Source organism: Coregonus lavaretus (assembly GCF_964263955.1).
Source record: "Coregonus lavaretus genome assembly, chromosome: 1".
Lineage (NCBI taxonomy): Eukaryota > Metazoa > Chordata > Actinopteri > Salmoniformes > Salmonidae > Coregonus > Coregonus lavaretus.
The window spans coordinates 76,103,546-76,124,615 of NC_139988.1; the positions used below are offsets into that span (position 1 = coordinate 76,103,546).

At 39.7% G+C, this 21,070-nt stretch overlaps 1 protein-coding gene across 2 annotated transcripts in view; it reads right to left on the minus strand.

Moving 5' to 3' along the window:
- cpn1 (carboxypeptidase N, polypeptide 1) overlaps positions 1-21,070 on the minus strand; it is a 191,489-nt gene that overhangs the window by 98,148 nt on the left and 72,271 nt on the right. Inside the window, exon 3 of one of the 2 annotated variants that reach the window (XM_084163456.1) lies at positions 18,885-19,040. The exons of the other annotated variant lie outside the window; for it this stretch is intronic. Coding sequence (XP_084019582.1) covers positions 18,885-19,040 — 156 coding nt within the window. The remainder of the gene's footprint in view (positions 1-18,884; positions 19,041-21,070) is intronic. 2 annotated transcript variants of the gene reach the window in all.

The following is a 21,070-nucleotide window of genomic DNA, read 5'->3' on the forward strand; positions in this document are numbered from 1 at the left end:
CACTACTGAGAGCTTTTCCGTTTAGAAAAATATTTTTGCGAGCCTTTGTTCATGTTTTTTCACAGCCCCCATACTACACAACAAGGATGAGGAAATGAATCGCTGGTAAGTTTCTAAAAGCAAGTGAAATCGCCAAAAAAAAGTTTACCCATTTACCTCAAAAATAGGGATTTGGTTTGTTGTCACTTTAGGCTAATTAATATTCAAGATCATTTACTGATTAATTACTGAAAAAATTCATTGATCTGATTTATTTGATTAATTTAGTAATCCCATCCAAATTAATCTAAGAGGGGCACTATTAAGGGTTGGATATAGAGAAACCTTTGAATTTACTCTATATTACTAGTTATAATTAACCGTTATACCATTAATTACTATATCAACAATATAATCACATTCAATTTGACTAAATTCTCATTCTGAATAGCCGATAAGCTCTGGAGCTGTAAAAACCCATTCGCTCGCAAATGACTTCAGTGCCACAAATAATTCATTCAAGGTTGTTTTTACTAGACTAAATAAATTAGGTAGTTAAAAGATACAATATAAAGGCAGGGTACAATGGGATACAACACAGTTATTGAGGTGAGAGTCTTCAATATGAATGGCTTCTGTACTCAACTCAGGCAAATACAACTGCACATTCACAGGATTTTGGAGAATGATATGATCTTATTGTTTGAAAGAGGAAATGAAAAATGTAATAGGGTAATATTAGTTGTAAGTCGATGTTGCCTGCCCAGTTGGATTCCGTTTGGATGGGATGAAGCCAGGATGGATCTGGGAAAAGGGCAGTGTTGTCCAAGTCTCTCTCTCAGTCCAGGAAAGCAATGTCTATGAGAGCTCTTCCGAGCAGTAAATTCTTCCTCTGATCCCAGCCGGGATGGATTGCGAAGTCATTTAGTCTTGAATGAAAACAGTGAGTTTCGCAGGTTAATTTCTGGGATGATTGCTTCTGTCTGAGTAGGATAGGAAAAGTAGATATGTGTTTCGTCGATAGGGGTTTGGTTTCCAAGGAGAGTTACGTAGGTCATTTGTTCCTCATGGCATGGCCGCACCCCAAAGAAACTTCATCCGCCATCTGTTAGCAAGTGTAATTTATAGTGAGACTCACAGAGGGCGGGCCAATTAGGCTGGACAGGGTCACGGGTCACGGGACCACCTGTTGATTCTGAGAGTTATGCACAGTCATGTTCAGTGAGATAAATCTGAGATTTCCTCATAAGTGTCCACAGAATGTTTCTAATCACAGAAAACAGTTCAATAGTCCCTATGATGAACTATGTAGCCTGTAGGTTCTAAGCCTGCCTTGGGTGAAACACATACATTCCATGTTACAGCAAATACACAATATACCCCTTTTAATGTCATAGAATTATAAAAATATCACAGTATGCTTCAAGTTATACCAACATGTCATGAGTCCTTCAGTTTGATACATTGGTCAGAAACATGTTTAAATGCCCCCGGCGGTCTTGGCGCTTATTTTCCTTTGTTACAAGGGGTATCATAACCTGACTCCCCTTCTCCTGGACTCCACATTCCTGGCGCCCAAATGTCTGGCTGGTAATCCCCAGTAACACGTGAGTTGTAAAAGATAGTCGGCTGATCGGCAGAGAGCGTCTGTCTTTCGTATCCTGATCTCCCTCAGGGCCACTCAGTCATTCCCCTTTCATTCCATTGCCACGCCTTTTGTTCCCATTTCATTCCAGGGCCACCCCTTTCATTCCATTGATGCAGCACAGGGAATATCTGTTCTCCACCACCCACAACTGAGGGGCTTTTGTCAACAACAAACTTGACATCTTTGACTGGAGGTGTGTGACCCTCCATTCGTGGGCTCTCGTTACAACAGGTTGTAAAAAAGCTAAATTCTCCTTTAAGCAACAAACACCAATCCAACGTTGAAATGTGCAGACTGAGTCAACTTAGATTGCTTTGACAAATGTTTTACTACCATTAATAAATGTATAAACTATAAAACTTGTTGTTTCCACATTCATTTTAATGGTGAAATGAAGGCTTCACAGAATATTCAGTTCAAACTAAAATATTTTGAAAGCTTAAAAACATATTATATGGCTTATGACGCTATATGACGCAATCTAGCCCACTATACTAGCCCACTATAACCCACTATAATAACTATAAACACCTACATACCAGCCCAAAATAGGTCACTTTAACTAACCCATATATGAAAACCCTATTATTACAATTACTACTACTACCATTACTACTGCCGTCACTACCACTACCACTACTACTACTATTTCACAACCATAAATACTTCATGACTAGCAAGCACACACATTTACTTCAGGAAATGTCATTTTCTAGGTATTATTTTATTTATTCCCCTGTTATTATTTTATTTCTTTAAGCTATAAACACAAAACCAACATTCAAATGTGCAGACTGCTCCAATTTAGATTGCTTGAGACATCATGAACTACAACAATATTTTTAATGAACTCTAAAGCATTTCAATGGCAATAAAAGGGCCAAAGACTTCAATGGACAAACATCAACAATTCTAGACACTTTTCCTTTTGAACTGTTGAAGCTATCAACACCAAACCACATTTAGAATGTGCAGACTGACCCAACTTAGATAGCTTGCATACAGCTTTTTGCTACTATGTATACTTTTTGAAATATAATCAATTTAAATGTGCATAAGTTTTATTTTATTTTACAACCATAAATATTTTAAGGCAAGTTAGCAAGCACATACATTTTCTTTAGGAAATGTACTTTTCTAGTGTTTAAGCCTTTCTTAAACACTAGACCCGTTTCATGAAGCTAGGCGTATGTTGCACGTCACAACTTCACAGGAGAGGCATTTGAATGTAATTTTATTAATTTTTTATCAAAATGTGTTTTTTTTTGGCAGATATGCCTTCTGGAACATGTGCCTTAATAACAAACTTGTATGCAATCTGTAAATACCAAAAAAATTGTTAAATTATGAGCCTAGTTGATTTAGCCACGGAAAAAGAAAGGAACCTTCCGGCTAGGCATGATTGGCTGAGATAATGGGTGGGCTGGACATGCCGAGAGATGAGTTCGGATTGTTCTGCCATGTAGCATGCTTCTGGTCTATAACATGAACTGCTTAGTATGTGTAGATAATCCTTGCTACCGCGGCATTTGTGAAAGATATAACGTTAGCCATGGAGAACTGCAAAAGTTTTGCTACTGCCCTGAATTTAGCAGGCGCTTTCGACAAAGATCAGTGGGGGAAAGTTGTGATGGAGTGACTTGACACAACGGGCCAAACAAGCTGTAGCTACAAACAAAACAGAAATGACACAGGATGTCTTTTACATAGTTGAAGGGATTCCAGTCTGCCATGAAGGATTCATCCATGTATACGGGTAAGAGTCTAGCTACATTTTCAGATGTTATATGTTTCTAATTTTGTCAGAAAGTTGTTTTCTTTGCTTGTTAAAGTGTGTTGTTAGCTAGCTAGCGAACGTTAGCTTGTTGGCTCAATAGTTTACGTTACGTGTATGATCTGTGTAGTAATATTATTTGTATCTCAGAAATCCATTTGCATTGCTAGTTATAGCCTAATGTTAGCTAGCTAACATTGAACCTAGTTGGCTAGCTTTAGCTACCTGCAGATTCATGCTACAGCATTTCATGCATGGTGGCTAGCTATTACAATCTGTTTGGATTGCTAGTAGTATGGGTTGGGATTATGGTTCATTGTGTAAACAAAAGACTCCACTTCGCCAGATGATTACATGACCCATCAAGTTAGACAGGTGTGTCTAGGGGTGATTACGGCCATCTATTGTATTTCATGAACATGTGTGCATGTCTAGACAATAGTGACCCATACAATTAGCTAGATGTGGCTGGGGAGTGGTTATACAATTTCTTTCACATGACCCATCAATTTAGGCAAGTGTGTCTTGGTAAGCATCATCTAGTATTTATAAAATATTTATAAAATATTTTTATCTGGACACTTTGATATAGTGTGTGTTTACCAGAGACGGTAAAGTGAAGAACAACATGACCTGCACAAAAGTCAGATTAGGATATAGGCCAAGGATTAGATAAAGTGTATGGAGTTTTTGCTTATTGTAGGCTACTACTTTCACCACTTTTAATCTTGAAATCTTTGGTTGTTTACTACACTACCTTATTCACTCTGTTTAGCACATGGCATCACATGTGAATCCTTAAAGAGATGGGTGGGGCTTAAGAGGGTGTGAACTATGCTGAAATGATGTAGAGAAAGAAGAGCTCTCCTGTAGGTGTACCAAAATATTCGAGGACCATTTTTCAAAAGTGGGGTTACTTTCCCATTGTTCCTTAACTGCAGTGTATGATGTATTTTTGATTTATTGTTTTAGCTTTGAGTTTCTACTTTGTATGTAAAAAATACTATTTCAAATGTTGCAACATAAGACTGAATCGAGGTGGTCGGTCACATTAATGGAATGTAGTTATCCATGGATGTGCAGTTTCATTCAGGAATATTGAGTATTTATGTAATCTAAATCTACATTAATTTGAGTGAAATCTCATCAATACCCACATAAAGAACACTACCAGAGCAGCCTTTTTTATTTAATCCTTAAGGGGTGGAGGGGTTCTACATTTTAGTCATTTAACAGACGCTCTTATCCAGAGCGACTTACAGTTAGTGAGTGCATACATTTTCATACTGGCCCCCCGTGGGAATCGAACCCACAACCCTGGCATTGCAAGTACCATGCTCTACCAACTGAGCTACATGGGGCATACTAAGCTAACATATGGAATTGTTTTAAGATGGTCATACCAAGGATCATTTAGCTATTTTATTTGGAATTTTAGGACACTTTTAGGTAAAAAATATATATATAAATAAAACATTTGTTTTTAAACTACCTTCAGACGAGTCTTGCAAGGCTTCTGGGCATCCTAGAGATGTATGTGTTCTTGAGAGTCTCTCCTTTCCATAGAGGGGTCATTTCAGTGTGTAGCCCAAACTGTTTGGATACTACAGACAAAAGTTGGCAGATCGGCGTTACCAACTTCGTGTTCGTGAGAGTCTCATCTTTCCATTAAGTTTGTATTAGTTTGTAGGCCAAAAGGTCGCAAGAAGACAGATTTTAGTCTGACAAACACAGCTAAACTCGGCCACTTTCCATCGCAGATGAGGAAGGCTGCCATTGGCGGTTGCGGTGGACAGCCCATGCAAAATCTGATATCTCTAGCTTAAACAGATGGATTTTGATGGAGATTTTTAAAACCTACTTGCATTTACTGATGCAGAAAAAGTAATGCGTGCCTTTATTACATCCTATCTGGACTACTATAAGGCCCTTCTATCAGGTTGTAACGCTACCAATCTGAAACATCTCCAACTCGTACAAAATGCTGCCGACCAGGAAACAAAAAGTCTGAAGAGTCTCCAATTATTGCCTCACTTCAATGGCTCCTCATACTGTCCTGTACAGACTACAAGTCTTATTTCTAACATGCAAAGCTTTACACGGACAAGCTCCAAACTACCTTAAAGACATGCTAATACAACAGGACACCGGCCTTCTTGCCATCCTGCAAATACAAAAAAAACACAGCTGGAGTCAAGGCCTTCTCCTACAAAGCGCCACACCTACAGTGAGGGAAAAAAGTAAACAGCAATTGATTTGCATTTTAATGAGGGAAATAAGTATTTGACCCCTCTGCAAAACATGACTTAATACTTGGTGGCAAAACCCTTGTTGGCAATCACAGAGGTCAGACGTTTCTTGTAGTTGGCCACCAGGTTTGCACACATCTCAGGAGGGATTTTGTTCCACTTCTCTTTGCAGATCTTCTCCCAGTCATTAAGGTTTCGAGGCTGACGTTTGGCAACTCGAACCTTCAGCTCCCTCCACAGATTTTCTATGGGATTAAGGTCTGGAGACTGGCTAGACCACTCCAGGACCTTAATGTGCTTCTTCTTGAGCCACTCCTTTGTTGCCTTGGCCGTGTGTTTTGGGTCATTGTCATGCTGGAATACCCATCCATGACCCATTTTCAATGCCCTGGCTGAGGGAAGGAGGTTCTCACCCATGATTTGATGGTACATTGCCCCATCCATCATCCCTTTGATGCGGTGAAGTTGTCCTGTCCCCTTAGCAGAAAAACACCCCCAAAGCATAATGTTTCCACCTCCATGTTTGACAGTGGGGATGGTGTTCTTGGGATCATAGGCAGCATTCCTCCTCCTCCAAACACGGCGAGTTGAGTTGATGCAACGAGCTCGATTTTGGTCTCATCTGACCACAACACTTTCACCCAGTTCTACTCTGAATCTTTCAGATGTTCATTGGCAAACTTCAGACGGCCCTGTATATGTGCTTTCTTGAGCAGGGGGACCTTGCGGGCGCTGCAGGATTTCAGTCCTTCACGGCGTAGTGTGTTACCAATTGTTTTCTTGGTGACTATGGTCCCAGCTGCCTATGGTCCCAGCTGCTGATCTTGCATGGAGCCCCAGGCTGAGGGAGATTGACAGTTCTTTTGTGTTTCTTCCATTTGCGAATAATCGTACCAACTGTTGTCACCTTCTCACCAAGCTGCTTGGCGATGGTCTTGTAGCCCATTCCAGCCTTGTGTAGGTCTACAATCTTGTCCCTGACATCCTTGGAGAGCTCTTTGGTCTTGGCCATGGTGGAGAGTTTGGAATCTGATTGATTGATTGCTTCTGTGGACAGGTGTCTTTTATACAGGTAACAAGCTGAGATTAGGAGCACTCCCTTTAAGAGTGTACTCCTAATCTCAGCTCGTTACCTGTATAAAAGACACCTGGGAGCCAGAAATCTTTGATTGAGAGGGGGTCAAATACTTATTTCCTTGATTGAAATGCAAATCAATTTATAACATTTTTGACATGCGTTTTTCTGGATCTTTTTGTTGTTATTCTGTCTCTCACTGTTCAAATAAACCTACCATTAAAATTATAGACTGATCATTTCTTTGTCAGTGGGCAAACATACAAAATCAGCAGGGGATCAAATACTTTTTTCCCTCACTGTATGAACAGCCTGCCAATCCACGTCCGGGTATCAGACTTAGTCTCAATGTTTAAAACTAGGCTAAAAACACACATTTTTTAGCCTCAGTTATGTGTAGTCTTTTTCATGTATTTGATTATCTCTGTATCCTTGCTAACTTCCTGCTTTCCCCACTATACCCCACTTGGGGTACTACAAACCGGTGAGGCCCCCAATCCACTCAACCCGGGATCCAACTACCAATCCACCCACTGATCCGTCCACATGAATGCCTGGCTGCTTCTCTTATGATCAAGGATCCATATTCCGGGATCCATCCGTCCTACCCTTCCGTCCTACCGTCCGACACACCTTTCCACTCCTGCCCTACTGCACCAATCATTGCTAGTTGTTTACATGTGTGATGGACAGGCAAGTGTAGCCCATGGCGCAAGATGCAACATACATTTTGTGGGTGGTAGAGAGCGAGAGAGGGTTGAGGAGGAGGCTTGAAATGCTGGGCATCTTGTTATGACAAGGATTATGTGAATTATACTGAACAAAAATGTAAACGCAACACGCAATAATTTCAAAGATTTTACTGAGTTACAGTTCATATAAGGAAATCAGTCAATTGAAATAAATTAATTAGGCCCTAATCTATGGATTTCACATGACTGGGAATACAGATATACTGTACATCTCTTGGTCACAGATACCTTAGCAAAAAAAAGGTAGTGGCTTGGATCAGAAAACCAGTCAGTATCTGGTGTGACTGGGACATTTTCAGCTTCCAGGAATTGTGTACAGATCCTTGCGACATGGGGCCGTGCATTATCATGCTGAAACATGAGGTGATGGCGGCAGATGAATGGCACAACAATGGGGCTCGGGATCTTGTCACGGTATCTCTGTGCATTCAAATTGCCATCGATAAAATGCAATTGTCTTCGTTGTCTGTAGCTTTTGCCTGCCCATAAACCCCACCACCACCATGGGGCACTCTGTTCACAACGTTGACATCAGCAAAACGCTCGCCCACACAACGCCATACACGAGGTCTGCAGTTGTGAGGCCTGTTGGACGTACTGCCATATTCTCTAAAACCACAGAGGCAGCTTATAGTAGAGAAATGAACATTACATTCTCAGGCAACAGCTTTGGTGGACATTCCTGCAGTCAGCATGCCAATTTCACGCTCCCTCAAAACTTGAGACATCTGTGGCATTGTGTCATGTAACAAAACTGCACATTTTAGAGTGGCCTTTTATTGTCCCAGTACAAGGTGCACTTGTGTAGTGACCATGCTGTTTAATCATCTTATTGATATGCCACGCCTGTCAGGTGGATGGATTATCTTGGCAAAGGAGAAATGCTCAATAACAGGGATGTAAGCAAATATGTGAGAAATAAGCTTTTTGTGCATATGGAACATTTCGGGGATCTTTTATTTCAACTCATGAAACATGGGACCAACACTTTACATGTTGCATTAATATTTTTGTTCAGTATAGGTCCACAGAATTATACCTAGGAGCAGCGGCTTCTATGGAGGAACTTTGAATGTTCTTTGAGCTAGCTTGATAACAAGCCTGAACTAGCTTCAGTGAGGGAAAAAAGTATTTGATCCCCTGCTGATTTTGTACGTTTGCCCACTGACAAAGAAATGATCAGTCTATAATTTTAATGGTAGGTTTATTTGAACAGTGAGAGACAGAATAACAACAAAAAAATCCAGAAAAACGCATGTCAAGAATGTTATAAATTTATTTTCATTTTAATGAGGGAAATAAGTATTTGACCCCCTCTCAATCAGAAAGATTTCTGGCTCCCAGGTGTCTTTTATGCAGGTAACGAGCTGAGATTAGGAGCACACTCTTAAAGGGAGTGCTCCTAATCTCAGTTTGTTACCTGTATAAAAGACACCTGTCCACAGAAGCAATCAATCAATCAGATTCCAAACTCTCCACCATGGCCAAGACCAAAGAGCTCTCCAAGGATGTCAGGGACAAGATTGTAGACCTACACAAGACAAGAATGGGCTACAAGACCATCGCCAAGCAGCTTGGTGAGAAGGTGACAACAGTTAGTGCGATTATTCGCAAATGGAAGAAACACAAAAGAACTGTCAATCTCCCTCAGCCTGGCGCTCCATGCAAGATCTCACCTCGTGGAGTTGCAATGATCATGAGAATGGTGAGGAATTAGCCCAGAACTACACGGGAGGATCTTGTCAATTATCTCAAGGCAGCTGGGACCATAGTCACAAAGAAAACAATTGGTAACACACTATGCCGTGAAGGACTGAAATCCTGCAGCGCCCGCAAGGTTCCCCTGCTCAAGAAAGCACATATACAGGCCCGTCTGAAGTTTGCCAATGAACATCTGAATGATTCAGAGGAGAACTGGGTGACAGTGTTGTGGTCAGATGAGACCAAAATCGAGCTCTTTGTACTGTCAAATCTTGGGTGAGGACCTCCTTCCCTCAGCCAGGGCATTGAAAATGGGTCGTGGATGGGTATTCCAGCATGACAATGACCCAAAACACACGGCCAAGCTAACAAAGGAGTGGCTCAAGAAGAAGCACATTAAGGTCCTGGAGTGGCCTAGCCAGACTCCAGACCTTAATCCCATAGAAAATCTGTGGAGGGAGCTGAAGGTTCGAGTTGCCAAACGTCAGCCTCGAAACCTTAACGACTTGGAGAAGATCTGCAAAGAAGAGTGGGACAAAATCCCTCCTGAGATGTGTGCAAATCTGGTGGCCAACTACAAGAAACGTCTGACCTCTGTGATTGCCAACAAGGGTTTTGCCACCAAGTACTAAGTCATGTTTTGCAGAGGGGTCAAATACTTATTTCCCTCATTAAAATGAAAATCAATTTATAACATTTTTGACATGTGTTTTTCTGGATTTTGTTGTTGTTATTCTGTCTCTCACTGTTCAAATAAACCTACCATTAAAATCATAGACTGATTTGTCTTTGTCAGTGGGCAAACGTACAAAATCAGCAGGGGATCAAATACTTTTTTCCATCACTGTAGCTAACAAGCTTCACTAGTATTGAAAAAGTTTATCAATTAAAAATCTCTCTCCCTATCTTCTGAATCAAGCTTGTAACATCAGCCTATGCTTCAGAGGGGGAGGGGCAGGTAGCCTAAACATGCACAGGCAAATATTTTCAGCTTGCAGGCAGACACTGGAGTGACAGAGTTAGGTGCTTTGTTGCGTTTTGTTGTGGGACTAGAATATTTTGTATCACTTTCGTTCCAGGTTCCATTTCTGTTCCTTGAAAATTGTAGTTATTTTCTGATTTTCTGTTCTGTTCCCTGATCCGGTTCCAACCCCTGGTTAAGACACATAGGACAGTAAAAAGCTCACTGCACCCTCATATGTCATGTCTTGAAATATGCAGACAGATTAAAAGTAAATTTACATTGTAATACTTCGGACAGCTAACTTTCTAACTCCGCCCATAACTTTGACTTTATAACATTCCCAGAAGGCATGGATTATTGAGTCATTGTTAGTTTGTGCTGTAGAATGTGAATTTTTTATTTTGTGTAATACATTCTATACATTAGTTTATACTGGATTAAGCGTACATTTGCATTAACTGTAATTGTGTTACGTATGTTCCAACATTCCCTCCATATTGTGCCAATACCAGTTATTTTTAAGTCTTGGTTCTAGTCATTTATATTTTATTCTAAGAGGTAGGTCAGTTGGATAGACTCTCTGCAAGGTTTTGTATCTTACCTATCATATGAATATCCTTTTCTGACTCAAATACGATTCCCTCAAGATTGCTCTGTTGTCCAAAAGGTTTCAAATCGAAATTTCGTGATATGAAACTTAAGTTAAAATATCTACATTGGTCAGTCCAAAATTGATTTTTAATTCTGTCATGGAAATAAATGTATTTCCTATTACCAAGTCATATACAGTTTCTATGCTTTTAGTTTTCCATGTGGACCAATTTATCTGTGAATTCTGAAAAGCTGTCCAAGGATTTTGCATAGGGTTGTGTTTTTAGGGAGTGATATTGGTTCTTGTAGAAAATGTTTCATTTTCATCCATATTGTTATAGTGTTCTTAACTATGAAGTTGTTAATGTTCTTATCTTTATACTTAGAACATAGACATGTAACGAGTCTGGGGATGAGTATGCGCATCGTCAATATGTACCCATTGTTCCTCTTTAGTGCATTTAACTACAATGAGTATACAAAACATTAAGAACACCTGCTCTTTCCATGACATAGACTGAACAGGTGAATCCAGGTGAAAGCTATGCTCCCTTATTGATGTCACTTCTTAAATCCACTTTAATCATTATAGATAAAGGGGAGGAGACAGGTTAAATAATGATTTTTTAAACCTTTGAGACAATTGAGACATATGATTGTGTATATGTGCCTTTGAATGGGGTATGGTAGTACGTGCCAGGTGTAGGGCTGTTTGCAGTGACCAATATATCTGCCACACCGGCAGTCATGAGTCACGATAATCTCCTCTTATGCACTCTGGACATGTGTTAGTAGTACCAACTCGCTAATGATCATCAGGTTGCTAATGGCCTGGTACTCAGGGCTCTATTGTCCCTCTAACCACTCTGACATCAATGCAAATGCAATAAAAAATCACATCAAACACTTATCATCAAAACAGTATGTGCTTTAAAAACTCACCTCACAGTGATTGATCAATTTGAAGAAAGAAGTTCAACAACAGGTTGAACCTGAGTGGAAAACATGTGTTGTGGATGTTGTTTCAAAGCCTAACACAACTAAATGGACAGCGCTTTCTAAGGTGATGATTAATTCAAAACAACCATATGCATATTAGAGCTTATGCATAGCATAGGCCTATATATGAGCCCAAGCCCCACAAAAAACCTGAATTAAAATAATGATTGTGCGTTATACAATACATAGTCTACCACATATTACACATGGCAGAAAAACATACAAAAAAACTGATTTTAAGATTTATTTGGTACATAATTGGTCTAGACTAAATTAAACAAATTCAGAGTCAACCTACAATTATAGTGAATTTGTATTTGATTTTGAATAGCCTAGTAATAGGGCATTCTTTATATATTCATAATTAATAGGCTGACACATTACTTTTAGCTACAGAATATCTCACCACTGTGTGTGTCCATCTCCTCCACTCTCTCCATCATTCCTTTCTCCAGCACGCAGAGAGAGGGGCTGTCAACAGTTTAATGAAATATGTTTCGTTGTGAAAACATGTTACTATCGATGTTCCCGAACAGATTTCACTTGGTTTCCCAAATTAAGCACTTGGTAGCTACAGGAACAGGGTTGGAGAGCCCATGGCATACAGAGTTTGGGCGGAATTTCACCTGTTTCTTTTCTTTTTCTTTAACCTTTATTTAACATGGCAAGTCAGTTAAGAATAAATACTTATTTACCATGACGTCCTACCAAAAGGCAAAAGGCCTCCTGTGGGGACGGTGTCTGAGATTTAAAAATAAAAATATAGGACAAAACACACATCACGACAAGAGAGACACCACAACACTACATAAAGAGAGACCTAAGACAACAACATAGCATGGCAGCAACACATGACAACAGAGCATGGCAGCAACACAACATGTCAGCAGCACAATATGGTAGCAGCACAAAACATGGTACAAACATTATTGGGCACAGACAACAGCACAAAGGCAAGACAGTAGAGACAACAATACATCACGCGAAGCACAATTCAACATTAGAAAATGGCCTTCTTGGTCCCTGTGCTGGGATATAAGGAAAATGGTGTATTCTTATTTATCAGGATGCCTACACCTCTACCATTACTACAGTAGGTGGCAGCATAGGCCTCTCCAACCCAGCTCCTCTTTAAATATTCAATTCTCCTTTTTTGAAATGTAACTCTTGCAGGAAAACCACATCTGCTGACAATCTCTTTAAGTGTTCAAGAACCGTATGCTTTTTTTATCCATCATGGAGCCCATGCACATTCTATGTAATAAGTTGGATTTTGTTGGTATTACATATAAGTAATCTATACAGTAACTATGAATTCATACTATGACTCTCCCATTTCATGGAATGCCCACCGCCCTCATATGACATGTCTGCTAAAATGCTTTATCTGGTTCTTCAATGATAGATGGAACAGGCATGGTTAACTTTTAACAGAAAACAAACAAAAAACATAAAGCAAAGTACTTCTTTGTACCCTTCCCCACCCAAGCTAAGCTTGTCCCTACCTCTCATCCTTGCCCACCCTTACCAACCCAAGCCAATCTTGTCCCAACCTCCCATCTTTTTCCTGCCTCCCTCCCTCTCAGACACACTTACACCCATCCATCCATCGACTTACTCATCCATTCTCATTCATTCTCGCCCAACATATAACCTACACATAGTAATGTTCACCATCCCTTACTCTTCCCTCACACTCCCATTTATCTATATACAAACGCACACACACATACACACCTACGCTCCCACACACATCCACACACACATCCATAGAACAGTTATTGACATACATGCTATATTCCCGTTTTTAATTGTATTCATGTAGCCCATTAGCATTGGCTACTTCTATCAGTTCTTCATAGAGAAGAACAATTATTTGGGGAAAGTAGAGTATAAATTGCATTGGGGGGAGGGGGAAAGGATTTTGTCTCAACTTACGATAAGCTGGTCTCAGGTATGTAGCCTAATGCACTCATTGTTTTTTCCTACTTTGTCATCTTCCCAGAGCAGGGTGCTCTCCTCCTTCAACTGGGAAGGTTACTGGGAAGGTTTCTTGTATATTTTGATTAGGGCTTCATTGGCACTTGTGAATTCCATCCTTTGTGTTCCATTCCATACCCACAGCACTGCCGGGAAGAAGAGTTGAGATTTGATTCCTTTTTCCTCCAGTGACTGATCGGAATCTATTGCTTGCGGGTTTTTTCTCAGCTTAGCAGACAGGTCCTGGACGAATCAAATGGACTGGCCGTGAATTTTGATCTCCTTCCCTCCTGTGGTCTGATAGTTCCACAGCTTGAAGATTACCATGCGAGGGTATTTAGCATTCAACTGTTTCACACCGATCCTATGGCATCATTCCCGATCCTTTGGTGATATAGCCACGTGAAGTTCCTCTGATATCAGTTTGACCACGTAGCTGGAAAGGTCCCCTTTTTCCTTGTCTTTTGGTAAGGACAATATTCTCATGTTTCATCTCATTCTGTTTTCTTGCTAGTCCAATTCATCTTCTTAAGTTTGCAAGTTTTGTTGTCTTGTTCGTTCATGTACAGTGATTCCTCAATTAAAAGTTTTGAGCTTATGAAGCGACCATTTGTGTTAGATGGTGGCAGATTGTGGTAAATTGCGTCATTCTGTCATTGCATCACACTATCACAAGGGGGAGTTAGAACACTGATCTATTGGTAGTCTGAACTGTGGCACAAATTGACTATCTTTTCATAAAATTAATGTAGGTGTGAATGTTTCAGTCCAAGAGTCTCTCTTCTCTGGCACTAGAGTCCTGCATCAGGCAACAACAAAACAATTTCTGGCGGGTGGTCCCGGAGTTGAGAGAGAACTTGGGTAAATACAATGGGGCAATTACACTTGACTAACGATTTCTCTCCCTCTAAAAACAGACAGAAATAATTATATATAACAAATATAGCCCCTTTATACAAAGTGAGTTTCTGAAACACGGAGTCCTTCTTTACTGATGTGAAAAAGAAACTGAATGAAAGAGAGTCCAGCGAGGATAGGGAGGGGAAAAAGGTTGCCCATATTTTCAAGACCTGAGCTCCTTCATTTATTTATGAAATGTACTAGTTTATTTAGGCAATTTAATATATTAATTTAGGCTTGGCCTATTTAGTAGGCCATTTCGCAGCATAAAGCTGAGTGACTTTCGTGGCTTTGGTTCTAAATAAATAAGTACCAACATTCTTTCTGATAGTCTTTAATAAAGAAATGTTTTGACCAAGTTAATCTGCTCATGTTGTGTGTGTTCAATTATTTGTGACATTATGGTTACAATGAAGAATGTAAATGAAATAAATCCTATTCATAATGAATAATCAGTTGTGTGTTGCAAACGTGTCATTTATCCTTATACATTTTTTTTGTACGATTTAATTTTATATTTTTAGACAATACAAAACATACACATCCAAACGACAACTACATCACACCTGCCCAGACCCACCTGCTCACACCCCCATCTCCAGTGCCCGCATCACTCTCCACCACATGGCCTCAAACTGTACGATTTTGTTTCTCTCCGTTGCCCACACGCACTTTCAACATTTGGATAATAAAGCATTTAAAGGCTGACATTAGTTAATTTTCTGTTTTTAAGTATACGTTTTTTCAAGATGTTTGACGAGAAAAGTATCGTCCAACCTATCTCACTTCACGCTTATATGCCATGTCTTGAAATATGCAGACAGACGGATTAAAAGTTAATTTCCATTGTAATACTTCTGACAGCCACATGTCTAACTCCAACCATAACTTTCGGACTTTATAACATTCCCAGAAGGCATGGATTATTATAATCTAATGAAAAGTTAACCTGGTAATCTAATTTAATTTACTGCAGGCCTAAGACCTATGTGTTTAACCTTCTGAATGAATGATTATATTGAAGATAGAAGCCACCTCTTAATGAGCTCCGAGAGCCGATCCGTTACCCAACAAAATAATATCAATTTATTTAGACTACAAACGGTAGGCTATTATTTATATTTTCATGCATTAATTAATTTGTCTGCATGTCTATTCAACATTTGGCTAAAAAGAAACCATGCCATGACTATGGCCTCCCGAGTGGCACAGTGGTCTAAGGCACTGCATTGCAGTGCTAGCTGTGCCACAAGAGATCCTGGTTCGAATCCAGGCTCTGTCGTAGACGGCCGCGACCGGGAGACCCATGGGGCGGCGCACAATTTTAGCTATGTTTTCCTGGATATCCTTTAGCTGTTCATTACTCTCGTTTGCATCTCCAAGTTGCTCCTTGTCTTTTCCTCAGAGGGAAACCATGGCTTGTTGGATTCGTGTCGCCATGCCGCTTTACCAACTGATTTGTTTGCTGTTGTATGTAACTGACCGTTCACTCACTCTCTCCCAGTTGCTTGGGGATATATTGATATATTGTGTTTAGAGGCTCAATTTAACCTTTGTTGTCTGTACAAAACGGAGCTACTCACTCCCCATGCGTCGCACTCCTGAGTGGCGCAGTGGTCTAAGGCACTGCATCACAGTGCTAACTGTGCCACTAGAGATCCTGGTTCGAATCCAGGCTCTGTCGCAGCCGCCCGCGACCGGGAGACTCATGGGCGGCGCACAATTGGCCCAGCGTCGTCCATGGTAGGGGAGGGAATGACCGGCAGGGATGTAGCTCAGTTGATAGAGCATGGCATTTGCAACGCCAGGGTTGTGGGTTCGATTCCCACGGGGGGCCAGTATAAAAAAACAAAAAAAACTAAAAAATATGTATTCACTAACTGTAAGTCGCTCTGGTTAAGAGCGTCTGTTAAATGACGTAAATGTATCGGTACGCGCATGCACATCATTTGGGGAACTTCAACCATGAAAGATTGTAATAAATGATAGAGGACACCATTTTGTGTATTTTAAAAGCTAAATACTTTATCTTTTTAAACAGTTTTCAACCATTGGTCATTAACGTGATATAAAATCATGTCTGAGGCATTTTCCACCATAGATCCTACCAGTCCTGTTAGAGTTGTATCATTTGGAGAATTTCAACCGTGAAAGATTCTTATAAGCGATAGGAGAAACCATCTGATGTCTTTTACCAGCTATATTTTAACACTAGAACCGCCATATGCCAACGACCACTGACGTTTTATTTTGTAAATAGAACAAATCGGCCTAAAGAAAAACGATAACCTGCTCCTTCCCTGACTTTTCCTAAATGTTTGTATTGCTCATTTGTCCGAATTTTGACTATGTGCTGTAAGACTTTGGTACCCAGCCAGGTGCTAATACGTCTCTCTCTCCTCACTGAATGAATGACAAAAGGATAAATGGGCAATAGTTGTGCATTTTGCTTCACAATTGAATTTAAATTAGGACCAACAATGATAAGGAGGGTGAAGAGGTTGATTTAATTTGGAAAGAAAATAGTGTAATGATGAGTTTGTGTTATGGCTATTTATCAGTGTTGGCGCTCATGTTTTGCAGGTTTTTAGCATTCCCTTTTACATTTTACTTTGTTAAAAGAAGCTGTTACGGGACTATAACTCTATTACTAATCAAATATATTGTAAGGGAAAATGAAAACATGCTACGTGTTGCAATAGGCCTTTAAAATAATGTCAAACATATCATTGACTCTATTCGAGTTGATGAGGAATGAATGACAAATGGATGAATGGGCAAAAGCTGTGCATATTACTTCACATTTGAATTTAAATTAGGCCTAAGTGAATGATAAGGAAGGTGAAGACATTGATTTTAATTTAGAATAACAATTGTGTAATGAGTTTGTGTTATGCCTATTTATCAGCGTTGGCGCTCATGTTAATAATTTGATGGTGCGCCTTGTGGGTTGATACCATTCTCTTTTACGTTTTACTTTGCAAAAATAAGCTGTTATGGGACTTTTTTATTTACTCTAACTCTTTTACTAATCACATTTATTGTAAGGGAAACTAAAACATGATACGTGTTGCAGTAGGCCTTTAGAATAATGCAAAACATATCCTTGACTCTATCAAAGTTCATGCACGAAGGGGAAACAAATGATTCCAGTCAGCCTGCGCAGCCAGCCCATCGAAACTACACCTAAACTATGTTCAAAATAATTTCACACATAATAAGACAGCCTATAGACAAGATTAAATTGACAATAGTTTATTAGGGACAATATTATCAGTTGACAAATTGTACATGAAGAGATGGGCGCATCTTGTATTTGACAGATGCAGGGAAAGAAGCGTCACTTTATCAAATCCTTTAGAGTCACATGCAGGTAAAACATTTTGATTTCTATATGACAGCATTGCTCTGGCTACTAAGCAAAGACTAGTAACATAATAAACTTAAAATATGCTATTCTGTTTTCTTTTAAATACATTTTCTTATTTTCACAATGTTTTTTTAGACCTGCCAAAACAAAATTATAATAGACTTCTTTGTGCTGGACTTGAACTATCGGTTTTTCATTTTTACTTGTAGCCTAAAAGAAAGTAATCAAAATGTTATTATGTTCTTTGAAATAATAGTTTTTTAGTATTGTAATATTACCTAAGACCTATATAAACACAACAAAATGATTATTCTTTAGATAGCATATATTAAATGTATTTATTAGACTGTTAGATTGTTGATGGGTCTTTGGCTGGAAGTGTCAAAAATTGTCTTTAGGCCCACATTTTTCACTACCACTTTGTAGAATTATACAAAACATATCCTTGACTCTATCTAAACAAATAACTATTGTTGTTATATTTTTACATGTATATATTTCCACAAATATTTATTAATGCAATTCATGCTTTACAGTTGTTTATGCACTATTTATCATGCGTTGGTGCTTATGTTTGCGCACCTTGTGGGTTGATATGCATCTGATGAGTATACTAAAGGAGAAACCCAGCAACGTTCTCTATCGGGTACTTATAGGCTGAAAGGCCAGGCGATTGTAGTGTTAATATCATCATTGGTTTTTTTTGATTGTGCGATAATATAAATGTTATTCGGAACTTTATTTTGCTGGTCGGAACAGTGGAAAGAAGCAGAAAAAAATAGTGGTTCTGTTCAGAAATAAACTATTGGAATAAATGTTGGGTTCCAACCCCTGGTCTTAACCCCATGTATTCTTCCTGTACTCTGGCTTGTGGTTGATCTGCAGGGCTGTCTGGTACATACCTGATGCTCCCAGTTATCAGGCAGGGGCAGGTGATGGTTCCGACCATTAGTCTTCTCGTAGTAGTACATGAGAGCGTTCAGGTCTGGAAAATTCCGGTTCAGGTCCACCTCCCTGGAGTTGCCTCGCCCAACTAGGTAGCCATTGAACTCAGGACCCTTATATACAAACAGAAGAAGAATCCTATAAGGTTACACTATATCTTAAAGTCCTATTTCAGCTGATGTTCCCCTGGTAAGAGTGATTAAACAATGGGTACTTTATGGTTTTACTTTGAATAATTAAACACAATCAGTAATTACCAGTACTATGGTCAGTGGTGTAGTGCTCTTTATTTTAGGTGCCTAAGCACTAAATCAGCATTTAGAACATACCCATTTTAGGCCATACATACCAGCAAAGCTGGTGAAACCCTACTGTATTTGTTGGCTTTCACTATTAGGGGTTCAGCAGCAAAGCTGGTGAAACCATATTGTATTTATGGGATGCTGTAAAATGATGCACAAATACATCTGGTTACACATGTTGCAACTCGGCCAAATGGTGGCGCTATAAACAGACTTTGACTTCAAAAGGTCAGCCCGCCACCTCGTTCAACCTAGAGTCTTGGAATTTGGTACATATGTTTACCGGAGGAACAAATTTGCCTCTTGGACCAATGACGTCACAGTGATGGATTATCCGCCATTTTAAAAATGGTGTAAATTCTTCAACATTTTTAAACAACATTTCCTCAGACACCACTAAACCAATTTCTCCCAAACTTGCTTAACAGCATCTATAGACCAAGATCTTTAAATGTATTATAAATGAAGTTGACATCTTAAACGTCATGGCCGCTGTGATCCATTGAAGTTGAGTGAGTTTGGGCCTGACAATTCAAGTCACTCTTGAAGGGAATGGAGCCCCCTGTTGGACATGCCTCTCAATACTCTACAGTGTTTCCTGAAGTGTGTACTGGTCCACTACCCACATGGATTGAAAAGTATAAAATTGGTGTGAGTACCAGAGATTAAGTCAAGACCGTAACCCTTTAGATCCAGACCAGTTCAGTACAGTATAGTATAGTTCAGTAATGTATAGTTCAGTACAGTACAGTTCATTACAATATAGTTCAGTACAGCACAGTATAGTTATGTACAGTACATTACAGAGCAGTAATGTACATTACAGTACAGAGTACATTATAGTAGAGTACAGTTCATTATAGACGTCTATGTTTGAGCCAAATATACGTCTATGTTTGTGCTCTTTGTGGGTTGGAGCCACTTGCAGGCTATGCATGTCAATAACCTATACTTTTTCCTGAAGTGTCCACTACCCACATGGTGGTCCTCTGTGGCTCAGTTGGTAGAGCATGGCGCTTGCAGCGCCAGGATAGTGGGTCTGAATCTCACGACCACACGAATGTATGCACGTATGACTGTAAGTTGCATTGGATAAAAGCAACCTATAACATATTATAAAATTTGTGTAAGTGGAAGAGATGGAGTCAAGACTCGAACCAGCAATTCACACATGCATGCTCTTCCATAGTGTTCAACCCTGACTTTTGCCATGGCTTAGAGGGTTAGTGACTTAGTCTTGAAATACATGCCAACCCATGGCGGCCCGGGTTCAAATCCTATCAGCACATACTGCCTCTTTCAGATAGACATAACAAATATTGACTCTTTGCATAAACTTAATGTAATTATCAATAAAAGCCTTTGACACTTATGGAATGCTTGTAATTATACTTCAGGATACCATAGTAACATCTGACAAAAATATCTCTCAACACTGAAGCAGCGAACCTTGTGAAGACCAATACTTGTGTCATTCTCAAAACTTTTGACCACGACTGTACAGTATAGTTCCTCTGGCTCAGCTGGTAGAGCACGGCGCTTGTAACGCCAAGGTAGTGGGTTCGATCCCCGGGACCACCCATACACAAAAATGTATGCACGCATGACTGTAAGTCGCTTTGGATAAAAGCGTCTGCTAAATGGCATATTATATTATATTGTAGAGAAGTTTAGTTTTTAGGATCCCCATTAGCTACTGCACATGCAGCAACTACTCTTTCTGGGGTCCACATAAAATGTACAATTACATGACAAAGTCAGAACAGTGATAGACAAGAATTACTGTCTATTGTAGCTCAGTAGCTCAGTTGTTAGAGCATGGTGCTTGCAACGCCAGGGTT